The 24,882-nt window shown below is 46.1% G+C and overlaps 1 protein-coding gene across 3 annotated transcripts in view; it reads right to left on the bottom strand.

Moving 5' to 3' along the window:
* Positions 1-6,605: 6,605 nt before the first annotated feature.
* EML3 (EMAP like 3) overlaps positions 6,606-24,882 on the bottom strand; it is a 192,620-nt gene continuing 174,343 nt past the window's right edge. For all 3 annotated transcript variants that reach the window (XM_029614870.1, XM_029614868.1, XM_029614869.1), the window contains 9 exons: positions 22,236-22,361; positions 21,670-21,801; positions 21,331-21,398; positions 21,119-21,207; positions 10,633-10,730; positions 10,038-10,125; positions 9,659-9,757; positions 8,816-8,946; positions 6,606-8,078 (listed from right to left, as the gene is read on the bottom strand). In XM_029614870.1, coding sequence (XP_029470730.1) covers positions 7,896-8,078; positions 8,816-8,946; positions 9,659-9,757; positions 10,038-10,125; positions 10,633-10,730; positions 21,119-21,207; positions 21,331-21,398; positions 21,670-21,801; positions 22,236-22,361 — 1,014 coding nt within the window. In that variant the 3' untranslated portion in view covers positions 6,606-7,895. The remainder of the gene's footprint in view (positions 8,079-8,815; positions 8,947-9,658; positions 9,758-10,037; positions 10,126-10,632; positions 10,731-21,118; positions 21,208-21,330; positions 21,399-21,669; positions 21,802-22,235; positions 22,362-24,882) is intronic.

The following is a 24,882-nucleotide window of genomic DNA, read 5'->3' as shown; positions in this document are numbered from 1 at the left end:
CCATGGACACACATTGCTACAGACTTAGTGGTAGACTTACCACTCTCAGGAGGAAACAACACGATCTGGGTAACAGTAGATCATTTCTCAAAGATGGCTTACTTCGTGGCTCTCCCTGGCTTACCCACAGCCATGGAGCTTGCTAAGCTCTTCATCACGCACATCTTTTGCCTACATGGCATGCCAAAGCATATCGTCTCTGATCAAGGAGCCCAATTCACAGCTAAGTTCTGGAAGGCATTCTGCAAAAAGTTTGATATCTCTCTCGACTTCTCCTCAGCATACCATCCACAGTCTAACGGGCAAATGGAGAGAATGAATAGGACACTCAAGCAGTTCATTTGTGCCTACATGGGCACTCGTTAAAATGATTGGGCTGAACTGTTACCCTGGGCTGAATTCACCATCAACTCTCATCCAGCAACATCAACTGGATCAACACCATTCGAAGTGGTATACGGACGACTACCATTATTACTACTACCACTTCCACTGTCAGTGTCGTCCCCGGCAGCTCAATCTACTGCCAAAGATATTCAACAACTATGGACTCACACCAAAGAGATGCTTCATAAAGCAGGACAATGAGCAAAGAAAGGCTATGATGCTCATCACTTCAAGGCTCCATATTTCCAGCCTGGTGACAAAATCTGGCTATCCACAAAGCATTTAAGACTCAAGCTACCTTCAGCTCGTTTTATTCCACGCTTTGTTGGACCCTTTCCCATTCTCCGATGACTAGGCAATCTCACATACAGTCTGAAGCTTCCACCGGCATTGAAAATTCATAATGCGTTCCACGTCTCACTATTGAAGCCAGTAGTCCTTAGTGAGTTCTCAATCAAGACACCTGAACCTACACCCATTGATGCAGAAGAAGACATCGAATACAAGGTAGATGCTATCCTTGACGTAAGAAAGAGAGGCAGTTTATGGAATACCTCCTGTCAAGGGAGGGTTATGGACCTGAAGAAAACTCTTGGGAACCTTTGGCAAATATCATGGATAAAGAGATGCTGCAACAATTCCACAGAATGCATCCTCAGAAACCAAGACCAGGTAGGAAGCCTGGAGGGTGCCCTTTGAAGGGGGGTACTGTTGTGTCTGTCGGTCTTAGACGGCTTCACCCCTTATGCCTCACCTTATTCTCAGCTCCTCCCGCTTCCCTTGGGAAAATGGCTACTGCCGCGTCTGCAAGCCGCCCTCTCCGGCGACCCTGGAACGGCTATGGCGTTACCTCCCGCCATATTCCTCCCAAGGGCCTACTAGGGTGCGCTACTCACGTCTTTATTCCAGCAATGGCGTGAACCTCGGGAGCGTCCCCCTCAAGTGACGTCACTCCATCCGGGTATATAGCCTGTACTTTTTTGCTAGCTCCCTGAGTTAGCAACGGATTGGTCTCAGCTGGTCTAAGCTACTCTGCCGCTGGAAGCTCTCTTTCTGCCCTTTGGGGTATTGACTAACCTGGGTACCCGCTCCTCGGGGGCCCTCTGCTTTAGTTCAGGTGGCCTTACTGGGATCAGGTACTCGCTCCTCGAGGGCCTGCTCTCCCTGCCTTGGTGCCTGTACCATCTTCTTCAACCTGGTGGAATGGCCAACCTACAGCTACCATCTAATGAGTAATCTAACTCTCAGTCTATCTCATCTACAGCATTGCCTTGCCTTGCCTGGGAAATCTACACCGGAATCCCCTACACCGACGAGGTGAGACGGGTTCCCTCTGCCGAGGGTCCCAGGACTGCTACCTCTGGATCACCTCACTACTGCCACCTCTGGTGCTATACATCAAGCTGTATAATAAAAGAGCTAAATTCTGTATTTGTGCATCCTGAGTCTAGCCCAGTACTGTGGCTCCCCACGGGGCTCCTCCCCGTGGGCGTGGTCACCTGCCACAATACCCAAGAATCCACACACACACCGCTAAAACATAACAGATGGCTAACTTAATGGATTCGGCTCAGCTCACCGCATTGCAGGCCATTCCAGGCCTGGCCCAGCGAATCTCTGAACAGCAGAATGCACTGGAGAATTTGACTGCTGCATTCAACCAACTGCACGCACAGATGAACTTACCCACCACCACAGGTAAAGAAGTTACACCGCCAGAAGTGACGGTCAAGACAATTGTACCTCTATCTGCTCCAACACGCTTCTCGGGGGAAGTTTGGAAATGTAGAGGTTTTATTAACCAGTGTTGCATGCACTTTTCCCTGCAACCTAGTGTGTATGTATATGTGTGTGAATGGCAGCTTGGATTTTTAGTGTGTGTGTGTGTGTGTATGTGTGTGTGTGTGAATGGCAGCCTGGATTTTGAGTGTGTGTGTGAATGGCAGCCTAGGTTGTTAGTGTGTGTGTGTATGTGTGAATGGCAGCAAAAGCTATGTGTGAATGGCAACCTGGATATTGTGTGTGTGTGTGTGTGAATGGCAGCCTGGATTTTGAGTGTGTGTGTGAATGGCAGCCTAGGTTGTTAGTGTGTGTGTGTATGTGTGAATGGCAACCTGGATATTGTGTGTGTGTGTGTGTGAATGGCATCCTGGGATTTGAATGTGTTTGTGAATGGTGTTAATGTTGTGAGGTGTTGGAGTGGATTCTTGGGTACTGCAGTGATGGCCACTCCCACGGGGAGCAGCCCCATGAGGAACCACAGTACTAGGCTAGACTCTATACACGCAGACACGGAGAAGATAGTTTTATTGTACAGCAGGGTGACACTGCCTGGGAAACGTACAGCAGTGGTAGATAGCTCCAGCAGTGATAGTGCAGGGATCCTCGGCTGAAAGGACCCGTCTCACTCTAGTAGGTGGAGATAGCTTGGAGAACAGGAACAAGTCCCAGATGTAGAGCTCTGAAGCTGTAGAGGAGATAGACTGGGACTCACTGAAGCAGAAGCTGTATCTTTGAGAGTCCTGGCAGGCAGAAGTTGTAGAGTGGAAGGCACCAGGTTAGGGAGAGCAGGCCCTTGAGGAGCGAGTACCTCGGATCCCAGGATAGGCCCCTGAAAGAAAGTAGAAGGGCCCCCGAAGAGCGGGTACCCAAGTTAGTAGAATTACCCCGAAGGGCGAAGAGAGCTTCCTGCAGCAGCTAGGAAGCGGCAGAGCAGCTTAGGCCGGAGCTATTCCAATCCTTGCTAACTCAGTTTGTTAGCAAACGAAGGGCAGGCTAAATACCAGGATGTACTGACGTCACTCGGAGGGGACGCCCCCGAGGTTCCCGTCATGACATAGATAAAGACATGGGTGGCGTGCGCGCACGCACCCTAGGGGGCCCTCAGGAAAATCATAGTGAATGCCATCACCGTTGCCAATCCGGGACACCGGGGAGAGCGGCATGAAGATGCGGTGGCAGCCAACTTCCCAAGGCTTGAGGAGGGAGAAGGAAGAAAGGTGAGGCACAAAGGTCGAAGCCGTCTGAGACCGATGGACGCAACAGTGTGTTTGTCAGCCTGAATTGTGTATTTGTGTGTATCTGTGTGTGTATGGCAGCCTGGAGTTTGTGTGTGTTTGTGAATGGCACCTTGAATTTTGTGTGTGTGTGAATGTTAGCCTAGATTATGTATGTGTGGGTGGGTGAATGGCAGCCTGATTTGTGTGAGTGTGTGTCTGAATTGCAGCCTGGATTTTGAGTTTTTGTGTGTGTGTGAATGACAGCCTGGATTTTGAGTTTGTGTGAGTGAATGCAGCCTGGGTTTTAAGAATGTGTGTCTGAATAGAAGCCAGGGCTATGTGTTGGGTAAAAGACATGGAGGGAGCTGGTGATGGTTTAAAAGAGGAAAGTTTATATGTTCATGTATCCAAAGTGGCAGAGGACCAAAGAGGAAGAAACCTGGACAGACTGAGTGAGCCAGTATCTGCCATCATCTACTGTGTTGCTTTTGAGGTCCTTATCAGCAAGAGATTTGTCAAACGCCTTCTGAAAATCCAAATACACTACATCTACCGGTTCACCTTTATCCACATGTTTATTAACCTCTTAAAAAAAATGAAGCAGATTTGTTAGGCAAGACTTCCCTTGGGTAAATCCATGTTGACTGTGTTCCATTAAACCATGTCTTTCGATATGCTCTACGATTTTGATCTTGAGAATAGTTTCCACTATTTTTCCTGGCACTATATCTTTTTTTAGATGCGGCGACCAGAATTGTACACAGTATTCAAGGTGTGGTCTCACCATGGAGCGATACAGAGGCATTATGACATTTTCCATTTTATTCACCATTCCCTTTCTAATAATTCCTAACATTCTGTTTGCTTTTTTGACTGCTGCAGCACACTGAGCCGACGATTTCAATGTGTTATCCACTATGACGCCTAGATCTCTTTCCTGGGTGGTAGCTCCTAATATGGAACCTAACATTGTGTAACTATAGCATGGGTTATTTTTCTTATATGCATCACCTTGCACTTATCCACATTAAATTTCATCTGCCATTTGGATGCCCAATTTTTCAGTCTCACAAGGTCTTCCTGCAATTTATCACAATCCGCTTGTGATTTAACTACTCTCAATAATTTTGTATCATCTGCAAATTTGATTATCTCACTCGTCGTATTTCTTTCCAGATCATTTATAAATATATTGAAAAGCACTGGTCCAAGTACAGATCCCTGAGGCACTCCACTGCCCACTCCCCTACCTTGAGAAAATTGTCCATTTAATCCTACTCTCTGTTTCCTGTCTTTTAGCCAGTTTGCAATCCATGAAAGGACATCGCCACCTATCCCATGACTTTTTACTTTTCCTAAGTGAATGGCTCCTTCCCATTAAACATCCTACACTAACTAGCTGACACCTGACAGCCAGGCCTTAATGGTAACAGAACAAAGGGTCTGTCATATGAGTAAGGGGAGGCACCAATCTGTACAACCCCTCCCTTTGAGGGCGCTGGAATGGCTGTGAGGATTTATAAGCAGCTCTCTCCTGGGAGCTCTGGAGGCAGTGTAGTCGAGTTGTGAGGTTTGGAGGAAGTTGGAGATTTTTCCCTTCATTTTGATTTTTGGGCCTGCCTGAGATTAGAGTTCCATCTTGCCTGTAGTCCTTGGGTCAGATCAGGGACTCCACTCCTGTATCCCACTTCTTAGGTACAAGGTGGTTTGCCCTGGGACTATTTTGAGGGATTTTTGCCTTACTTGTAAGAGGGCTGTGAGAATCCAGGGTGTTGGCTTGAGGAGAGATCTGGGGGGAAACCTCTCTTTGGGTTAGAAAGACCTGCCCTTCTGTGACCTTGCCCTGGGAGCAGAGGAATGGTGGTGACTCGCAACAGCATCTTCTGGAGTTATTCAATCAGAGTTGGGGCAAAGGACATTTGTGTTGAAAGATTTAGAAGGCAGTGTTTTGGCTGCCCCTCTTCCTACCCTTCCAAGGAACAGCTGGAGCTGCCTGTTCCAGAGGGGATCCCTCCCATCAGGGATTCAACTGCGAGATAAAAATAACAAAGAGGCTCGCCTACTGTTGGCGGGTGTTCATCTTCTGTGATAGAGGCCCATAAGCACCATCTGAATCCAGACATTACAGTGGTCTTGTTTCAAGCAGGGGCCGTGTGACGCTGGTTTCTGCTCCACATTCCTCCATTATCTGGTATTACCTCGGGAACAAATACTCTCTTAAGAATCTCTGCTGTCTGGGAGAGAACCCAACTTAGAAGAACAGATGTTCACAGCCCAGTTATTACAGGGAAGACTATTGGTGGGTGGGGGGCATCTGAATAATAGGTTACTGGCAGTACGCTGACATTAAACTCTTGTTTGTTCTGTCCTCACAGATCAAGTTCGGTTCTGAACTCTGCCATAGAATCGGTTGTCTGCCCACGACTCTATCCCAATGTACCTACTCTCCCTCTAGGGGAATCGATTCTAACTGGCTTCAGTTATTTTTTTAGAACGCGTTGCTTCAGCCCCAGTTTCACTGCACCGCATGCGAGGACGGGATCTGTCTGAGCCGTGCTGGTGCTGTCAGGGTCTAAGCAAAGGGCTCTCGCTAGCGCTGCTCTACGTGGGCTATAACACTGTGTTTCAGTAAACTAAGTTAGCAAGGTGCCCTGGGAGGCCCCCCCTCCGGTATGTCAGTGTGCTTGTGCGACTCACGCATGACGACGCATGTCTGGCATAAAAGCTTAAACAGAGTGTAGCATGTGGGAGCGCTGGTGGTTAGGCAACAGAGGATTCAGAGACCCGAGGGAGCACTAACAGCAGAGCTGAGGGATGGGGAGGGAGAATCTAGCACCTGTAATGGGTTAAGGAGAGACACTATCAGCAAGCAGAAGGGAAGACCGTCTTCTGACTGCAGGGTAGGTGGAGGTGAGGCCCAGCTCAGGACAGTGGAGGAAACACTTAACCATTGCTTGATTTGCTTGTGGTCCTCAAGGGATTTTGCTTTTTCATAGATTTGCATAATGTCATAGGTACAGCTCTCACACGGGGCATTTTGCCCGGTCCTAAGGCTTCCATTGTTTGAGCTGCTCGATGCAGGGGGGGGAGGGGAGGGGGACGTGCTAGTGGCGGCGGTTTTCACGCTGCATCCTGCCTGCTGCACCCAGGTGTCTGCAGGGCACAGCTGCAGAAGCACACCGTCCCGCTAACCCACGTCGCCTCTGGAAGGTCAGGCTGTGAAGTTTCACAAACACTTTATTCCATTTCCAAAAGACTGGTGTTAAGTTATGATCAGTCAGCCGACTCCAGTTCTTCAGCTCATTATCAGTGTATTTACATACTATTGCTATTCTCCAGATAAGATGAATCTAATGTTAGCATTTTAGGAAAATATCGGCGAATGTAAACAAATAGAATTCACAGAATAGTTACAAAGCACTGCCAGTACTTCCAGCAATAACCCATCTGCTCTCAGTGTCAGCAGGATACCACACGCATCACCTCTAACACTACGCACGGACCCTCCAGAATCTCACTAAAATTTCACATCCAAATCCCACCCTCTCTTTTCATCCCTCTCCTCTTCACCACCGCGTTCTGTTTCAAATTTCACTCAGAGCTCTGTTGAAACAGATAACATAAACCTTCGTTTTGTTTATTCTTCTGCAAAAAAATGTTAACCGCCGTGACTAGTAAAGCATTGCCAAGCTCTGAGAGAATATGGCGATCAGCCTCCGCCTCCGCTGAAAATACAGGGTGGCAGATCAGCTGGGCTTATCCCTTGATAAAAAAAAAAGTCAGGCTGCAGAGCTCTGGGCCTGATTCTAAGGCGGTGAGAGGGGAAGAGGCCTACAGGCCCAAACAGAGTAAGATCTGGCTTCTGTTCAGCCCTGCCTTGCACTTAAATCGCGGGCGGCATGGATCTCTTAAATGTACAGTGTAAAAAGCAGGAGACACAGCGTCACAGCGGAAGTCTCAAGGCCCCAGTGTGTTAAGAACGAAGGCTCGGAGCCTAAAGGTGTGAGGAGAAAATGCGGCCCAGATCCCAGGGTATGCAGAAATTAAGGCTCACAACTTTAGGGTGTGACAGGAGAAATCCCAGAGGCTCAGGTTATAAAAAAAAGGAGAAGGCCTACGGCCCTACAGTGTTGGAACGAGGGGAGCTATTTCCCTCAGCGTCAAAAAAGAATGTATTAGCCCCGTTCACACGGCTTAAATTTGTGTTTCCGTGAGGGACTCGCTGTTTTCCTCCACTATCTGAGTCTCATCTCTTGGCCTCATAAATTGTATCACTTTCCGAGTTACAGAAAGTACCCTCGATGCATTCCCACCTGCCATAATCATGGATTTTGCAGACTCTGGCAGAACTGGTTCTTGCCCTAAGCCCCACTCACATCCTTCAAGGGAAGGAGCAGAGCTTTAAGTCACACAGTCAGTAAACTTGTAGTCCTGGTGTTCCTAGGGTCCTAGGATCAGGTGGCCAGGGTGTCCGATCAGGCCCACAAATCATTCTAGCAATGCCAGAGATCAGGGATCTTGCGCAGATTCCACTAAAGAAGTTGACTGAGAGCGCACGAGGTCACCATCGCACACTCGCCACTGGAAGATGCTGGTGTCCTTCCCGCCCATAGAAATCAGGTGGCTGTCGTCATGCGTGAACCGCACGTTGGTCACATGACTTCCATGGCCGGCATACATGTGACTTGGTGCCTGCAGGGACAACAAGAGCATGAAATTAGTGATGGGGACACATTTTCCAAAGCAGTACCATGGCCAAAATAATCCTGGGCTACATTTACTGTATCTGTAGATACAAATAGCTAGGATTGCGTGTTGTTTTATGATGTCGAGTATTATTGTTGGTTACTGTATAAAGATTGTGTGGTATTTGTTGATTATGTAGGTCCATTATGTTTAATTGTATTGTATTGCATTTGTATTTGTAGAATTTGTTAGGTTGTTTTATTGTAAACTGCTTAGTCTTACAAGGAAGTTGTGGTTAATCAAGTTATAAATAAAATAAACTATGAACAGACCCCCTAGGCCCCATATACATTGTAGAAAGGTGGTAGAGTGGTTCCCCTAAGGGTGTATTTCCAGTAGAGAGATCTTAGGCCCTATTGCCTGTCTATAAAGATAGTACGGTGACCATGAGGTGTCCCTAAGGACTATATTCCTGAAGCAAAAACAGCAGAAGTCGAGTGGCACCTTATAGACTACTTTATTAAAGCATGAGCTTTCGAGGGCCGAGTCCATCAGATGCGTCTCTCCTCAAAAGCTCCTGCTTTAATAAATTAGTTAAAAGTCTATAATGTGCCACTCAATTCCTGTCTTTTTTTGCTGCACCAGACTAACACGGCTCTCCCTCTGAAGGAAACCTCCACCCCAGGCCTAGATCCTATATATATCCTGAGAAGCACAGTGGGGTCACGGGCATAGTTACTTGCCTTGGGCTTCGCACAGGGATATTGAAACAAATGAACTTTGCAGAAGTCGTCGGCCACAGCCACAACCCTCTCATTGTGGGAGCGACAGAGCGAGTTAATGTCTGTTCCGTCAGAACCGTCTGGCCACACACCTAGGGAGGAAGAAAAGGGCAGGTGACCCCACACATGCTCATGCTGCGTCACCACACGCACAGCCACAGAGATGTCCAGTTTTATCTCCCTAAGGAAAGCAGAGCAATCGGTAGGAAATCCTTGCAGGGTTGCTACAGTTTTTCATGTTTGGCAGGAAGATACCCTGTCCCCAGTTTAATCAAAGACTGGCATCATTTATTATAACTGTGCAAGCTGAAGATTTACTATAGAAGAACACAAATATAAAAAAGTCCTAAAAACAGGAATAGAACTAGACTCCCAAGTGTATTCCCATCCTCACTCTCCCTCTCCACAACCCCATCTTGTCACTCTCACACTCCCCCCATTCATACCTTGTGATTGCGGTACTGCCACAAGGAATCAACTGGTTTCTTTAGGTCAAGCAAATTCAGTCCTGGCTTTATTCCCACTGCATGTATGAAATTGTATTTATTGATTTTCTATGGAAAATGAGAACTGCAATGCTATGCATGCAAAGTGGGTAAAACCAGGACTGGATCAGCCTGACCAGAAGACATGGAGCCAGTTAACAACCTTAGGTTATCTTGAGAGAGGTAAGAATTCTGTTGCATGGCAGTGCCACCCCCTCGTCATTCCTGTTTATCCCCCCTCCCTTCCTTGTGATCACAGTGCTGTTGTGATAAGAGGTTGGATTGTGGTGAGCTGCAGGATCGTTATCATCAGACTCACCGAAGACATGGAACCCCAGGACACAGGTGTATGAGGCCCATTCCCGATCACGGCTCTCGAAACGATTCCTCAGAAGCTTGCAGCCTGCAGCCACATCCCCTGAACAGCCGAAGAGAAAAAAAAAGGCGCAGACTGAGAGACCCTTCGCAATGCTAGCCTGCTCCTCGTGTCTCCATACGTGAGGCGTGGAAGCTTCACTCTGAATCTAGAACCCCTACATCTGTAACACAGCCATTGCCCTTCTGCACATGTGAAAGCCCAAACAATGAACAAACTCAAATACATGCACAAGCAAACAGAAACATAGCGCGGTGTTGCACTGCACACACTCAAGAGAACAGCATGCACTCTGTTGTTATTTGTCCTTCTTGATACTTACAGTAAAGGATCTCATAGTCTCCGGAGTTTGACATGATGAACTTGCTGTCTTTTGACCAGTCAAGGTGGGTGATGAAACTGGAATGACCCTGAGACACAAGTATGGAACATTCCAGAATTTCACATATTCTGCTGCAAAGAGTCACATCCTGTCCCTCCCACTCTTCTTTGAACATAAGATGTGCCATGTTGGGTCAGACCAAAGGTCCATCAAGCCCAGCAACCTGAATACAACAGTAACCAACCCAGATCACTAGAGAATTCGTGGAGGACCCCAGCTAGTCTCTCTCCTTCATACACGGTCTTTTTGTCTCTTTAGCTGTACCCCTCTCCATGTCTATCCCCGTTCACCATTTTCTCTCTCTCTCTGTCTCTTGCTCGCCTTTCATCACTCTCTTGCCTTTCTCTGGGTTGAATCACAATCTATTCTAATGTTGCTGTGCAGGCACAGAGTGTTCTCTCTCGCAACATCCCACCCTGAGGGAGAGCTGGTCTCCTGCTGCAAGGTCAGGCTGATACGTGCCCAAGGTTAGGAAAGGGGTGGGGGGGAGAGGGACCAGGTTTCTGAGGGTACTGTGTGAAGGGATAGGACATACCGTGCACTTGCCAAAGCGGCTGTACTTCCTTTCATTCTCCGCTACGCTGTAAATGTAGATTAAATTGTCATGAGAGCCAACAGCCAGGAAGTTTCCATCTGTAATACAAAATAAAAAATCTGTAAGATTAGGGCAGCGAGGGAGAGACTAAGGAAGAAGAGGAATGGGGAAGAGAGGGACAGACTAAAGAAGGAAGGCAGTTTTTAAAATGAAGAAGAGGTTTGTTTATAAGGTTTGTTTAATCTTACCTGTTAATTTCCTTTCCTTGATTACTGCTAGACCAATTCAGATGTGTGAGTTTATACTATCTTGCCAGCAGATGGAGACAGAGAACCACAATTTTTTCAGTGATATCATCACTGTCTAGAAGGAGTGGTGCAAGCTAGGTACTTGCCAGTATCCTGATGTCAAAGCAATAGATTTCACAAATTACAAATCCTAAAAAAACTAAAGCCTTTATTACATACCAATGATTTCAGAACAGTTCTTCAGGCTCTTTTATTTTCCAAACTTGATTATTGTAATGCCCTGCTATTAGGCCTTCCTGCTTCAACAATTCACCCTTTACAACTTCTACAAAATGCCGCAGCTCGGCTCTTAACCAGCAGCAAAACATGCTATCATATCACTCTATTCTGAAAGACCTCCATTGGCTCCCCATTTACTAAGGAACCCATTTCAAATGTTTGACCCTAATACATAAAACAATACACGGAGACAAAATCGAATGGCTGAATGCCGCTCTACATATTCATACTCCTCAGCGAAACTTACGATCTTCTGGCAAGGCATTATTATCCATACTGTCCCCAAAATGAGCACATTTAAATACTGTTCGAGACAGAGCTCTATCCCTAGCAGGTCCTAAAATATGGAACATAAGGCTTGAGTCACACCCACATTCTTTTAAGAAAAAACTTAAGACATGGCTATTTGAACAAGCATTTTCATAGTCAGGCTGGTCCCCTTGCTTTAATTTATAATTTTAGTTTACTGTATTTACTTACTTTTACATTATTCATTAGTTTTATGGGCAGCTAGGATTATTATGATGTTAGAATCTTAATTCTATCTTTAACGATTTATACTAATTATATTTTAAAATGTTTTAAATGTTTAAGATATTTTTTTAGCTCAGTTTATTTCTTGATTATTTTTATGTTATGCATTGCTGGATTTCTACATTGACTTGTGATGTAAACCCATATGAAGCTCTCACGAATATCAGTATATAAAAAGTGAATCAACAAATCAATAAATCAATAAAAACAGGTAAAAACACTCAGTGAGCCTCATAACAACTGATAGAACCAGAAAGGAAAAATAATCTGACTGAATATATACACAGCTGAGCAGAGCAATGGGTGGGACTCTGGACTGATCTGGTAGGACTCAAGGAAAGAAAATTAGCAGGTAATTAATTAATTAGCCACGTCTTAACATGGGAAGGATCCTGAAAGTACTGCTCTTAGGTTTTTCACCCCAAAGGAGGCAGTGTCCTGAGCCTACACATCCAGATGATAGTACCTGGACAAAGAGTGCAACGAAGACCAACTAGCAGCCCTATAGATCTCTTGCAGTGACACCAACTGATGTGCTGCCTACAATGCCGCTTGAGCCTAGTCGAATGAGCTCTAAGCCTTTCCAGGACCTTTAGCACTTTACAAACATATACAATGCGATGGCTTCCTTAATGCACCTGGATATAGTCACCTTAGAAGCCTTTCTTGTGCCTACTGAATAGCACAAACAAATGATCTGACAAGCAAAATTCCAAAGCAGACCATCTCAGCATAATATTCCAGACCCGCGGGTGAGTCAACATGGCTAATTCATCCTGCTATCTATGGAAAACACTGTTTACAGAAAGCAAACTTGCTTTTTTCCCTGTCAGTAGCAGGGCTGAATTAGCCATGCTGTCTGGAAGTCCCCAGCCACAGGGTTGAGTCTCACCTGCTAACGGATTAATAGCGTCCCCTTCTATTATTGTTTCTGATGCTGTGAGCCCAACTCTTCTTACCATGGACAGCCGTGTAAGATCTTCACCGTGTTGAATGGTCCAGAACTGCCCAACCCAATGCTGCATCTGAGAATGCTTGCTGGTCTAGACAGTAATGAGACGTGAATGTATGCAGTGAAGACCAAATGGCTGCTTTGCAAATGTCCAACAAAGGTACCAGGCGAAGGTGTGCAATCAAGGTAGCCACCACTCGGATCTGATGCGCCTTGACCTTGTCAGGGAGTTGTGATGAACACGTAGAATAGCAGAACTGAATACATTGTGATATCCAATTCGAAAGGGTTCTCTTTGCTACTGGAAGGCCCGGAGCATTAGGGTTGAAAAAAACAAAGAGCTGCAAAGTCCTGTTTTCAGCATGCATCCTACGCTTGTAGTAAGCCAGCGCTCTTTTGCAGTCTAGCATATGCAGAAGTTGTTCTCTATCGTTGCTGGGCGGTTTTGAGAAAAATGTTGGCAACATAATAGTTTGGTTCAAGTGGAACGCTGAAACTACTTTGGGCAGGAAGGAAGGGTGAGTCCGAAGGGCCACCTTGTCATGGTAGAACTGAAGATAAGGAGGGTAGTGAAGCAAAGCTTGCAACTCACTGACTTGACTGGCGGAAGTTAGAACAACCAGGAATACCACCTTCCAGGTCAAATACTTCATGTAACAACTGTCCATCGGTTTGAACGGCAGAAGCATGACATGTTCCAGTACCAGGTTCAGATCCCAAGGAGCTGGAGGCTTAGTTACTGGAGGCCTGAGATGCAAAAGTCCCTTCATGAAGCGAAAGACCAACGGGTGGTTTGAAGCTGGGAGGCTGTTGTGCGGGTGATAATAGGCTGCTATGGTGCTGATGTGAACTCGTACTGAAGCTGTCGCCAATCCCAACTGGTACAGTGTGTGTAGATAATTCAGAAGGGTTTCTGGCAAACAGGAGAACGGGTCTACCCACTGGATCCAGCACAAGGCTGAATACCAGCACCACTTGAGCTGATAGGTTTTACAGGTTGAACACCTGTGAGACATTTTGGATGACAGATGATACGCCAAGATGACTCAGTACAGTCCTTTCAATTCCCAGGCTGTGAGATGAAGCGAGGAGTATATAGGGTGCAGCAGCATCCCCCCGTCTTGAGACAACAGATCCGTTTCCTCTCCCAATGAAATAGGAGGAGCTATTGATAGTTGAACCAGATAAGCGTAGCAGTGGTGACTCGGCCATGGTGGGGCTGTGAGGATTAGATCGGCAACGTCCGCAAAGCATTTTTGTATGGTACGAGACAGGAGTGGAATTGGAGGATAAGCATAGAGAAGTCTCCCTGTCTATGGGATTAGGAAGGCATCCTGTGCGACTCTGTCCAGACTTGAAAACAAAGAACAGAATCTGCAGACTTTCCTGTTGGTCACTGTCAGAAAGAGGTCCATGCTTGGGGTATCCCAATGGGTGAAGATAGCGTCTGCTACTGTCTGATTCAGCGACCATTCGTGTGACTGGAATATTATGCTGAGATGGTCTGCTTTGGAGTTCGCTATTCCAGGAAGATAGGTGGCCTGCAACAAGACAGCCTGCTTCTCCGCCCCTTCCAGAATTTGAATCGCCTCCCTACACAGTATCCAGAAACCACACCCTCCTTCCTTGTTTATGTAGAACCTGGCCATCTGGTTGTCTGTTTTTTTTTTTTATAACCTTTATTTATCTATTCAGGAAGAAAGATAACAAAACAAAAGCTCTTTAGTACAAGGTCTAGTGACAAGATTAGCAATCGCACAGTCTTGGGTGTACAACAATATTAGCAATCTGATAGTCTTCGATGTACAACAATACAAACAGTACAACATTTTACCCGGATTACTGTTAACCCAGCTTTCTAGAGGTGGTAAGGAACCTTGCAACCATAGTCTTTATCATTTCCCTCCCCCTTTCCCCTCCCTCCCCAATCCATCCCAAGCAACTGTGGTTATCGTTAGCCATAAAATCTAATGTCCAATTTCCATACAGTGTCATAGTACTTTGTCATATTCCTTTAGGTCGCCGTAAATTTGTGAGAAAAAGAAAACCACTCCTGCTATGGACCCATATTATGTAGAAGCATAAATACTGGTAGTCTAGGGATTGCAAAATCACAGTACTGTTGTAGCAAAAAAAAAACGTAACTGCAGTAGAGTCCATGGTGCTAAGGATAATAGGAAGAATAATAATATCCATGATGCACAGGTTAGAAAGATTGAAGACTAGAGGCTCGTGTCATCGAATAGCGCTGCAAACGAGGCCATAGTTAAGTTGCATAGTATAGTGTGTAGTGGAAGGTACGAGTTGCCAGGAGATAAGTTGATAATGAAGCCGCCAGGGTTGGTACAAAGGCTAGCTGTGGATATTGAGGGATTGAAGAAAACACAAAGTCCATCTGGGCTGGTTATTCAAAAATCAGTGGGAAACATCCAAAATCGTGCTCCATGCTTGCAGGCTCAGAGATACCAGATATGGATTCCATATATCCAAATATAGGTCATATCGACGCTGAGACTGATGTTTTGGCTGCCATGATGTTTTTTTCCCCTGAATGTGGTCTACAAAGGTGAGAAGGGCATTTCGAATTGCTCATAGCTCCAGTAGGTTTATCTGCTGAGCGCGTTTCCTGGCCAACCACAAACCCTGCATTTGTAGGTGGTTGAGATGGGCTCCCTAACCCCTGTTGGAGGCATCTGTGGTGAGAATTAGCTCATGTGCCAGGCTCTGGAACAGGGCACCCCATGTAAGCATTGCTGAGAACAGTGAGGAGTACTGTATCCAACAATGGTTGAAGCAACTGCATCCACTGAGCTTTCAGGCCCCATTGCAAATGACACATGCGTAGGCAGGTGTGAGATACCACGTATATTGCCACCACCATGTATCCCAGGAGGGTTATGACCTGGTGAGCCGAGGGGTGTGCACAGGCCTGCAGATGTCTTGCCAGGACATTGAGGGTCCAAGCCCTGTCCTCGGACAGGAAAGCTTTCCCTTTCACCGTGTCTATCCTTGCTTCTTTGAATTGTAGGACTTGACTCGGCTGGAGGCTGGACTTCTCATAGTTGATTACAAATCCCATGGCCTGTAGGCAATTGATTGTGTCTTGCAAGTGCAATTTGAGGGTTGGCTTGTCTGAAGCCACCAGCAGCCAATCGTCCAGATAGGGGAATATTTGAACCCCCTTTCGGCGGAGGTGGGCCACTGCCAGCGCTAGGCACTTGGTGAAGACTCTTGGTGCAGAAGGGAGACCAAAGGGAAGCACTTTGTATTGGTAGTGCTGCCCATTGGACTGGAAGCACAGATACCGCCAGGAGAGGTGGTGCATTGGGATGTGGGAGTAGGCATCTTTGAGGTCCAGCGAGCACACCCAATTGTTGGGTTGTAGAAAAGGAAGAATTGACTTTAAGGATATCATCTTGAATTTCTCCTTGCAATGGAATTTGTTGAGAGCAAGTTTAAGATTGGATGAAGGCCACCTGATTTCTTGGGAATGAGGAAGTATGGGAAATAGAACCCCTTGTTCCGTTGGTGTGACGGTACTACTTGTATGGCCTGCTGAGCAAGCAATGCATTCACTTCTGTGTGCAGGAGTTGCATCTGTTGTTGAGCCCACTGATAAGTGGCGAGACGGGGAAGCGGTGGAGTCTGCATGAAGTTGAGTTGGTAGCCCCTGCGAACGATGTTCAATACCCAGCGGTCGGATGTTATCACAGCCCACGAACTAGAGAATTGTGCTACTCTGTCCCCCAATGGGCCCGGAGGGGGTGGCCCTGCCATTCTTAAAAACTTTGCATGGGTTTCTGGATGGGGGATGACTGCTATCACTGTTGGTGCTGGCCTCTGGGTCTGCCCCTCTGCTGTGGCTGCTGTGCCTGCTGTCGAGGTTGTGGGAATGTGGGTGCTCTGTATGGGGGGTATGACCAGTACACCCTTGGAAGTTGGCCATACGGTAGGTTGGATAATACTTCCAGGATTCTGAACATTGTTCTGATGGGGAGGCCAAGGACAACACCGCCATGTTCTGTTCCTTCAGTTGCGAGATGTCTTATCCAGCTTGTCTCCAAAGAGGTTGACCCTATGCATGGCAGATCCGGTAATTTCTCATGCACATCTTCTCGTATGGCACTGGCCCTTAGCCAGGCCAGCCAACAAGCCACTATGGCAGATGCTGATGCACGTGATGACATTTCAAACGATCACCTATTTGTGCTGTGGCACGGTGCGAAGAGAGATCAGAAGGCGTCCAAACCTATCATTGCTCGTTGGCTGGAGGAGGGCATTTCGTCACTATGCAGCCCATGCTTTACAGAACTGGCATCATTCTGGCCAAAGCCATCTGGGTCTCCTGAAATGACTTGGCCCTTAACATCAATCATCCAGATACAGGAAAATCATGCTACCTTCTCTGCTTAAAATGACTATGACCACTACTATCACCTTGGAAGAAATAAAAAGTTCTTTGGTGCTGAGACAAGAATGAAAGCAAGGGCCCAGAAATGCTTGCCTAGAATGCAAACAAAGAAACATCTAGTGAACCATCCTAATGGGAATATGGAAATAGATTTCCAAGAGGCCCAGGGACGAAAGGTACCCTCCTTACCTTACTGCCATATTGACGGAGCGAAGATTTCAGCACGGAAGTAAGGAATCCAAACACATCTGTTCACATCTTTGAGATCCAAGGATGAGCCATAAGGAACAATCCTTCTTTGGAACCACAAAGTAGACAGAGTACTGATCTTGGCCCCAAGCTTTGAGCGACACCAGTACCACAGCTTCAAGCCACTGAAGCCTTCCCAGAGTAGCTACTCCCTTGGAGTTTGACATGCAAGGAGATACCAAAAAGGGGTCTGTAATGGAAGCAGTGAACTCTAGGAATTACCAGCTCTGCACAATGTCCAGGACCACTACTCTGATGTGAAGTGGGCCCATGCCCAGAAACACCACTGAAGGTGATCGCTTATCGAGACCAGCACAGAAGGGACCTGTTGGAGCTCATTGGGTTGAACAGGTAGCTCCAGAAGTCCTAGCATTGATATACCTGGACTTCCCAGCTTCACGAAAGAGCTGACTCTTCCCCCAATATTTGAGAACCAAGGGAAACTGCTTCCCCAGCCTCTAACTCTTGGCATCCTTGAAGCAATCAGGATGCCAAATGGACTCTATCCTCAGAGCTTCTGAGGCTCAGATTATCCTGATTCCTTGATGAGCTTCTCCAGAACTTCTCCAAAACAATAATCTCCCTTGAAAAGAATGGTTGCTGAGGAAAGCTTTAGTCTTAACATAAGAAATTGCCATGCTGGGTCAGACCAAGGGTCCATTAAGCCCAGCATCCTGTTTCAAACAGAGGCCAAACCAGGCCATAAGAACCTGGCAATTATCCAAACACTAAGAAGATCCTATAATACTGATGCAATTAATAGCAGTGGCTATTCCCTAAGTAAACTTGATTAATAGCAGTTAATGGACTTCTCCCCCAAGAACTTATCCAAACCTTTTTTGAACTCAGCTACACTAACTGCACTAACCACATCCTCTGGTAACAAATTCCAGAGCTTTATTGTGCGTTGAGTGAAAAAGAATTTTCTCCGATTAGTCTTAAATGTGCTACTTGCTAACTTCATGGAATTCTATTATTCGAAAGTGTAAATAACCGATTCACATCTACTCGTTCAAGACCTCTCATGATCTTAAAGACCTCTATCATTTCCCCTCTCAGCCATCTCTTCTCCAAGCTGAACAGCCCTAACCTCTTCAGCCTTTTCTCATAGGGGAGCTGTTCCATCCCCTTTATCATTTTGGTTGCCCTTCTCTGTACCTTCTCCATTGCAACTATATCTTTTTTGAGATGCGGTGACCAGAACTGTACACAGAATTCAAGGTGCAGTCTCACCATGGAGCGATATAGAGGCATTATGACATTTTCCGTTTTATTAACCATTCCCTTCCTAATAATTCCTAACTTTCTGCTTGCTTTTTTGACTGCTGTAGCACACTGAGCCGACGATTTTAAAGTATTATCCACTATGATGCCTAGATCTTTTTCCTGGGTGGTAGTTCCTAATATGGAACCTAACACTGCGTAACTACAGCAAGTGTTATTTTTCCCTATATGAAACACCTTGCACTTGTCCACATTAAATTTCATCTGCCATTTGGATGCCCAATCTTCCAGTCTTGCAAGGTCCTACTGTAATGTATCACAATCCACTTGTGATTTAACTACTCTGAATCATTTTGTATCATCTGCAAATTTGATAACCTCACTCGTCAAATTCCTTTCCATATCATTTATATATATATATTGAAATGCACCGGTCCAAGTACAGATCCCTGAGGCACTCCACTGTTTACCCTTTTCCACTGAGAAAATTGACCATTTAATCCTACTCTCTGTTTCCTGTCTTTTAACCAGTTTGTAATCCACGAAAGGACATCACCTCCTATTCCATGACTTTTTAGTTTTCTTAGAAGCCTCTTATGAGGGACTTTGTCAAACGCCTTCTGAAAATCCAAATACACTACATCTAGTGGTTCACTTTTATCCACATGTTTATTAACCCCTTAAAAAAAATGAAGCAGATTTGTTAGGCAAGACCTCCCTTGGGTAAATCCATGTTGACTGTGTTCCATTAAACCATGTCTTTCTATATACGATTTTGTTCTTGAGAATAGTTTCCACTATTTTTCCAGGCACTGAAGTCAGGCTCACTGGTCTATAGTTACCCAGATCGCCCCTGGAGCCTTTTTTAAATATTGGGGTTACATTGGCCACCCTCCAGTCTTCAAGTACAATGGATGATTTTAATGATAGGTTACAAAGTTTAGCTAATAGATCTGAAATTTCATTTTTTAGTTCCTTCAGAACCCTGGGGTGCATACCATCCGGTCCAGGTGATTTGCTACTCTTTAGTTTGTCAATCTGGCCTACTCCATCTTCCAGGTTCACAGTGATTTCGTTCAGTTCATCTGACTCATCACCCCTGAAAACCATCTCCGGAACTGGTATCTCCCCAACATCCTCATTAGTAAACATGGAAGCAAAGAATTAATTTAGTCTTTCTACAATGGCCTTATCTTCCCTAAGAGCCCCTTTAAGCCCTCAGTCATCTAATGGTCCAAGCGACTCCCTCACAAGTTTCTTGCTTTGGATATATTTTAAAAAGTTTTTATTATGAGTTTTTGCCTCTATGGCCAACTTCATTTCAAATTCTCTCTTTGCCTGTCTTATCAATGTCTTACACTTAACTTGACAATGCTTATGTTTTATCCAATTTTCTTCAGATGGTTCCTTCTCTTAATTTTTGAAAGATTTTTTTGGCTAAAATAGCCTCTTTCACCTCACCATTTAACCATGATGGTAATCGTTTTGCCTTCCTTCCACCTTTCTTAATGTGTGGAATACATATGGACTGCACCTCTAGGATTGCATTTTTAAACAATGTCCAAGCCTGTTGAACACTTTTAACCTTTGCAGCTGCACCTTTCAGTTTTTTTCTATTTTCCTCATTTTATCAAAGTTTCCCTTTTGAAAGTTTAATGTTAGAGTTGCAGATTTAGTTATTGTCCACCTTCCAGTTATTAGTTTAAATTTGATATGATCACTATTGCCAAGTGGCCCCACCACCGCTATCTCTCTCACCTGGAAGACACAGCCCTTGTTCTCGCACTGGTACAAGCAGGTACAGGATATTGCGGTTACTGAAAAAAATTACGTTTGCCTTGCACAAGAAGTCTTTCCTCTACAGCAAGGTTTGGGGGCCCTGCTGGAGGTATTTAGAAGAGAGGGGGAAGGGTTCAGCATCTCCGGAGATCCCTGATGTTTCAAATAATGGAGTTGGACATTGAAGATCCAGATAATAGGGGAGTCTGCCTACTTTATTGCTCTTAGGCTAATGATAGAATGTTTATGTCTAGAGTTTCTGTAGTAAGCAAATCTGATGTACATTTTATTCTTCAGCTAATTGTTTAAATAAACAGTTAAAAAAAAAAAAAGAGGTGGAGTCCCTCCCATGAGAATAGGCTCCCTCTAAAGACCTCCAAAGGTTCCCCTCTTCAATAGTGAAAGTAAAAACCCTCCTCCCTGCACCATTGTCTCATCTACCCAGAGAGACTCCAGAGCTCAGCCAGATTCTGGGATCCTGCACGTGGAACTGGAAGCATTTCGGAGAAGAGGCTGCATTTCAATCTCCTACCAGAACTTATCCTCTGCACTTTCCTACACCATTGGCACCTATGCGTATTATGACAGCCAGCACCTCCCCGGCACCCTCTCAAATCCTATGCATCGGGCGGGCATGTACCAAGCCATCCTCACTGCCGTCATCTAGCCCGCTATCTACAGTCCTAAGTGAGGGAGTTGGGGAGCAGGGCAGAGAGAGGGGCAGGAGAGGAGGGCAAAGGCAGCAGAACTGGGCGAGGCAGCACAGCTGGGGGGGAACAGTAGGGTAGAGGACGTCCGCCGGCGACTCACCTGGGGAGTAGCGTACCGCAGAGAGCTGCTCATTCCCATCAGTGTAATGTGAAACCACCTGCCGTGTCTCCGTGTCCAGAACCAACCACCTGCAACGAGAGGCATTAATCACCCTCCTGCCCACATATTCCTCAGTCACCGCCCCTCCCCACCTGTGTCTCCACCCATCTCACGTTTTTAGACACTTAGAACAGTTGGTTTCAGGTTGTTACCGTCCTGTGTTGAGTCCCACGGCTGCCACCTTCCCGCTAGGGTGAAAATCTGCACACAGTCCAGTCTCCTGCACGCAAAAGAAACATTTATCACATGCTTATGGATGCTTTATCAACAGTGTCTGCCTGCCTTCTGAGTCTGTGCTGCCGGGAGCGCTCACCCTACCTACCTTTCATGTCCTGCTCCCTGACCTTGCCCTGCCTACCCCGAGAGTAGACGATAAGTTTGTTCTTATTAACCCCTTGGTACCTGGACTAGTGATGCTGATACTAGTCCAGACCAGCCTCATCGCCCCCTTTCTCCCCACCGTAAATATAATAAAACTCTGGCTCTGATACCTCCAGGATGGTGCTCCAGGTCAGTGCGTGCTCGCTGCTCTGCCACATGCAGACCTGCTTGTCATAGCTGCAGGTTAAGAAGATGTTCTGGGAAGGATGCGTAGCCAAACCCCAGAGCTCATCTGTGTGACCCTAGAGAGGAATGAAAGAACATAAGAGCACCCCCTCCAGAGAACGAGAAGTGATGAGCAGTAAAATCAGGAGAGATGGCCCAGTGCACAGAATTTCAAACATGGAGCAAAGAGAGGCGGAGGGATACAGAAAGAGGCACAGGACACCCAGAGAGTGACATGCGGACACGTTTCATCCATTCTCCTCACAGACTTCAATGGCATCATCCACTTGAATATTTCTTCCCTATGACATTCACCTTCTTAGACCACAAGATATGCACAAAGAGAGACACATACAGACTGACGTATGGAAGCCCCTTATGTACTAAAGATTTTTCCCAAAGGCACAAAACGGGAGAAAACCTTTAGTATATTTAGGCCTCTCAGAGTACAACAGTTTACATCTCCAGTAAAGAAAAAAGTCCATTCCCCTTCCTACTCCTCTCATCTCACCTGTATAATGGGGGTGAACCCCTCAGAAAAGCTCCCCCTCAGCACAGCATTTCGGGTTGTACCAATCAACAGCTCGTTCCCATTCCCCTCTGCGATGGTCCTGACTGGCCCGTACTGCTCTGGGATCTGCAAGCAAAGGGCAGAAGGGTGAAGAGTGGTGGTGGGGGAAAATGCAGCAACATCCCTCCGACCCCAGCTGAGCTTTTATTCTATTTTATTTTAATAACTTTCTAACTCACTGAGCCTTCATTCTCAGTGAACAACACTGCACGCGCGCATATTTAAAAACAGAGCAAAAAGAGAACAATACATAAAAATTGCCAAACTATAGATGACAGTGACATTTATTTAAAGTTTTTTTATACTGGTATTCATCGAAACATCATATTGGTTTACATGTAACGTGTAACAGAAGGGAAATACATTAAACAGGGTGAATGCTGAACTTGGAAGGGTATATAGATGATAGTTAAACTTTGGCCTGGATTTATCAAAATGTGCTAATTACCTATGTGAAGAGCTAAGTTAGTGCTGCATGGACCATTTTTTTATGAGAGAGAGAGAGAGAGAGAGAGAAAGCCTGGCCATAATGTCAACCCCATAGGTAGGTATTTGTATCCCTATGGGAGGCCCACCTAGTAACTCGAGGTGGGGTTTAGGTATGAGTGTAGGGGGTTAGGGGCCACTTTCACATTCTACGTGACAGGTATGAACAGAACAGTGCTCTCTTGCGAAGATTTGATGACCTTTGGAGTGAGGAAACTCACTCCAAGATGAGATTTGGGCAATGTTCTATCCACCTAGCTTGATGTCGGTATAGAGGTCGGTATAGAAAAGTGTTAAATAAATAAATGTTACCCAGGTAGAGGGTCCATCAAGCTAGGTTACACAATGTTAGGTTCTATCTTAGGGGTTACCATCCAGGAAAGAGATCTAGGCGTCATAGTGGATAATACATTGAAATCGTCGGCTCAGTGTGCTGTGGCGATCGAAAAAGCAAGCAGAATGTTAGGAATTATTAGGAAGGGAATGGTAAATAAAACAGAGGATGTCATAATGCCTCTTTATCGCTCCATAGTGAGACCGCACCTTGAATACTGTGTGCAGTTCTGGTCATCGCATCAAAAAGGAACTAGCTGCACTGGAGAAAGTGCAGAGAAAGGCGACCAAAATGATAAGGGGCATGAAATGGCTCCCCTATGAGGAAAGGCTAAAGAAGTTAGGGCTGTTCAGTTTGGAGAAGAGATGACTGAGGGGGGATATGAAAGAAGCCTACAAACTCATGAAAGGACTTGAACAAGGTAATGTAAATCAGTTATTTACTCTCTCAGACAACAGAAGGACCATGAAGTTAGCAAGTAGCTCATTTAAAACAAATTGTAGAAAATTCTTTTTCACTCAGCGCATAGTTAAGCTCTGGAATTCATTGCCAGAGGATGTGGTTACAGCAGTTAGTGTAGCTGGGTTTAAAAAAGGTTTGGATACGTTCCTAGAGGATAAATCCATAAACTGATATTACGGTAATTAATAAGCAATAGTAGCTTGTGATTTATCTAATGTTTAGGTAATTGTCAGGTACTTGTGATTTGGATTGGCCTCTGTTGGAAACAGGATGCTGGGCTCGATGGACCCTTGGTCTGACCCAGTATGACATGTTCTTATGTTCTTATGTAAACACCCAGGCTTCCATTCTCATCATACACACAAGCTCCCATTCTTACACACACACACACACACACACACACACACACACAAAACACCCAGGCTTCCATTCTCATCATACACACAAGCTCCATTCTTACACACACATACTCAGGCTCCCATTCTTACACTTATAGACACGCACACACACAAAAAACACCCTGGCTCCCATTCTCACAACCACACCCCCAAACTCAGGCTCCCATTCTTACACACACAGACACACACAGACACACACACACACACAAACTCAGGCTCCCATTCTTACACACACAGACACACACAGACACACACACACACACAAACTCAGGCTCCCAGCCATGATTGTGCAAGAAAATGCCCAGAGGAGGAGGAAGGCCACGGCACGGTGAGGAGCCTGCGTGCCACGAAGAAGAAGATAGTGTGTCATGGGAGAAAGGAGCAGGCCAATGAAGGGGACCAAAGCCAGTGACAGCATCAGACTGCGTCAGGAAAGCAGCAGGAGCAGTGACAGAGAACACGATGTGAGGAAGACTCCCAGGGCACACGACGTCATTGAACCGCGGCCTGACTGTCGCATCTTCGCCCTGGGGCCTTCTCATGGCCCGGACAGCCATTTGCTTATCTTTTTTTTTTTTTAAACCGCGACGGCACCGCTTGAGGGCACTCACCGGCGCTGCCTCCCATCAGCTGTTCTGGCCTCGTTGCTGCTCACCTCCGTCTGCTCCTCCCAGTGCCGCATCCGGACATAGCAGGAGGGCGGGGAGTGCTGGCGTGGCCTGACAGTGTTTTCCTTGCGTGCTCCTCCTCTCATCTCCGTTCCCACGCCTGCTGGCGTCGCAGCTCTAGTTGCCACTGCTGCTCTGCTTCCCCTGGCTGGAAATGATGAGGTAGGCATCAGAAGGCCTGGCTTCTAGCTGACAAGGCCCTTCCCTCTCCGCGTCGCATCGGGCCCATCACAGTTGAG

The sequence above is a fragment of the Rhinatrema bivittatum genome, chromosome 8 (assembly GCF_901001135.1).
Source record: "Rhinatrema bivittatum chromosome 8, aRhiBiv1.1, whole genome shotgun sequence".
Taxonomy (NCBI): Eukaryota; Metazoa; Chordata; class Amphibia; order Gymnophiona; family Rhinatrematidae; genus Rhinatrema; species Rhinatrema bivittatum.
This window is presented reverse-complemented; position numbering and strand designations above follow the sequence as displayed.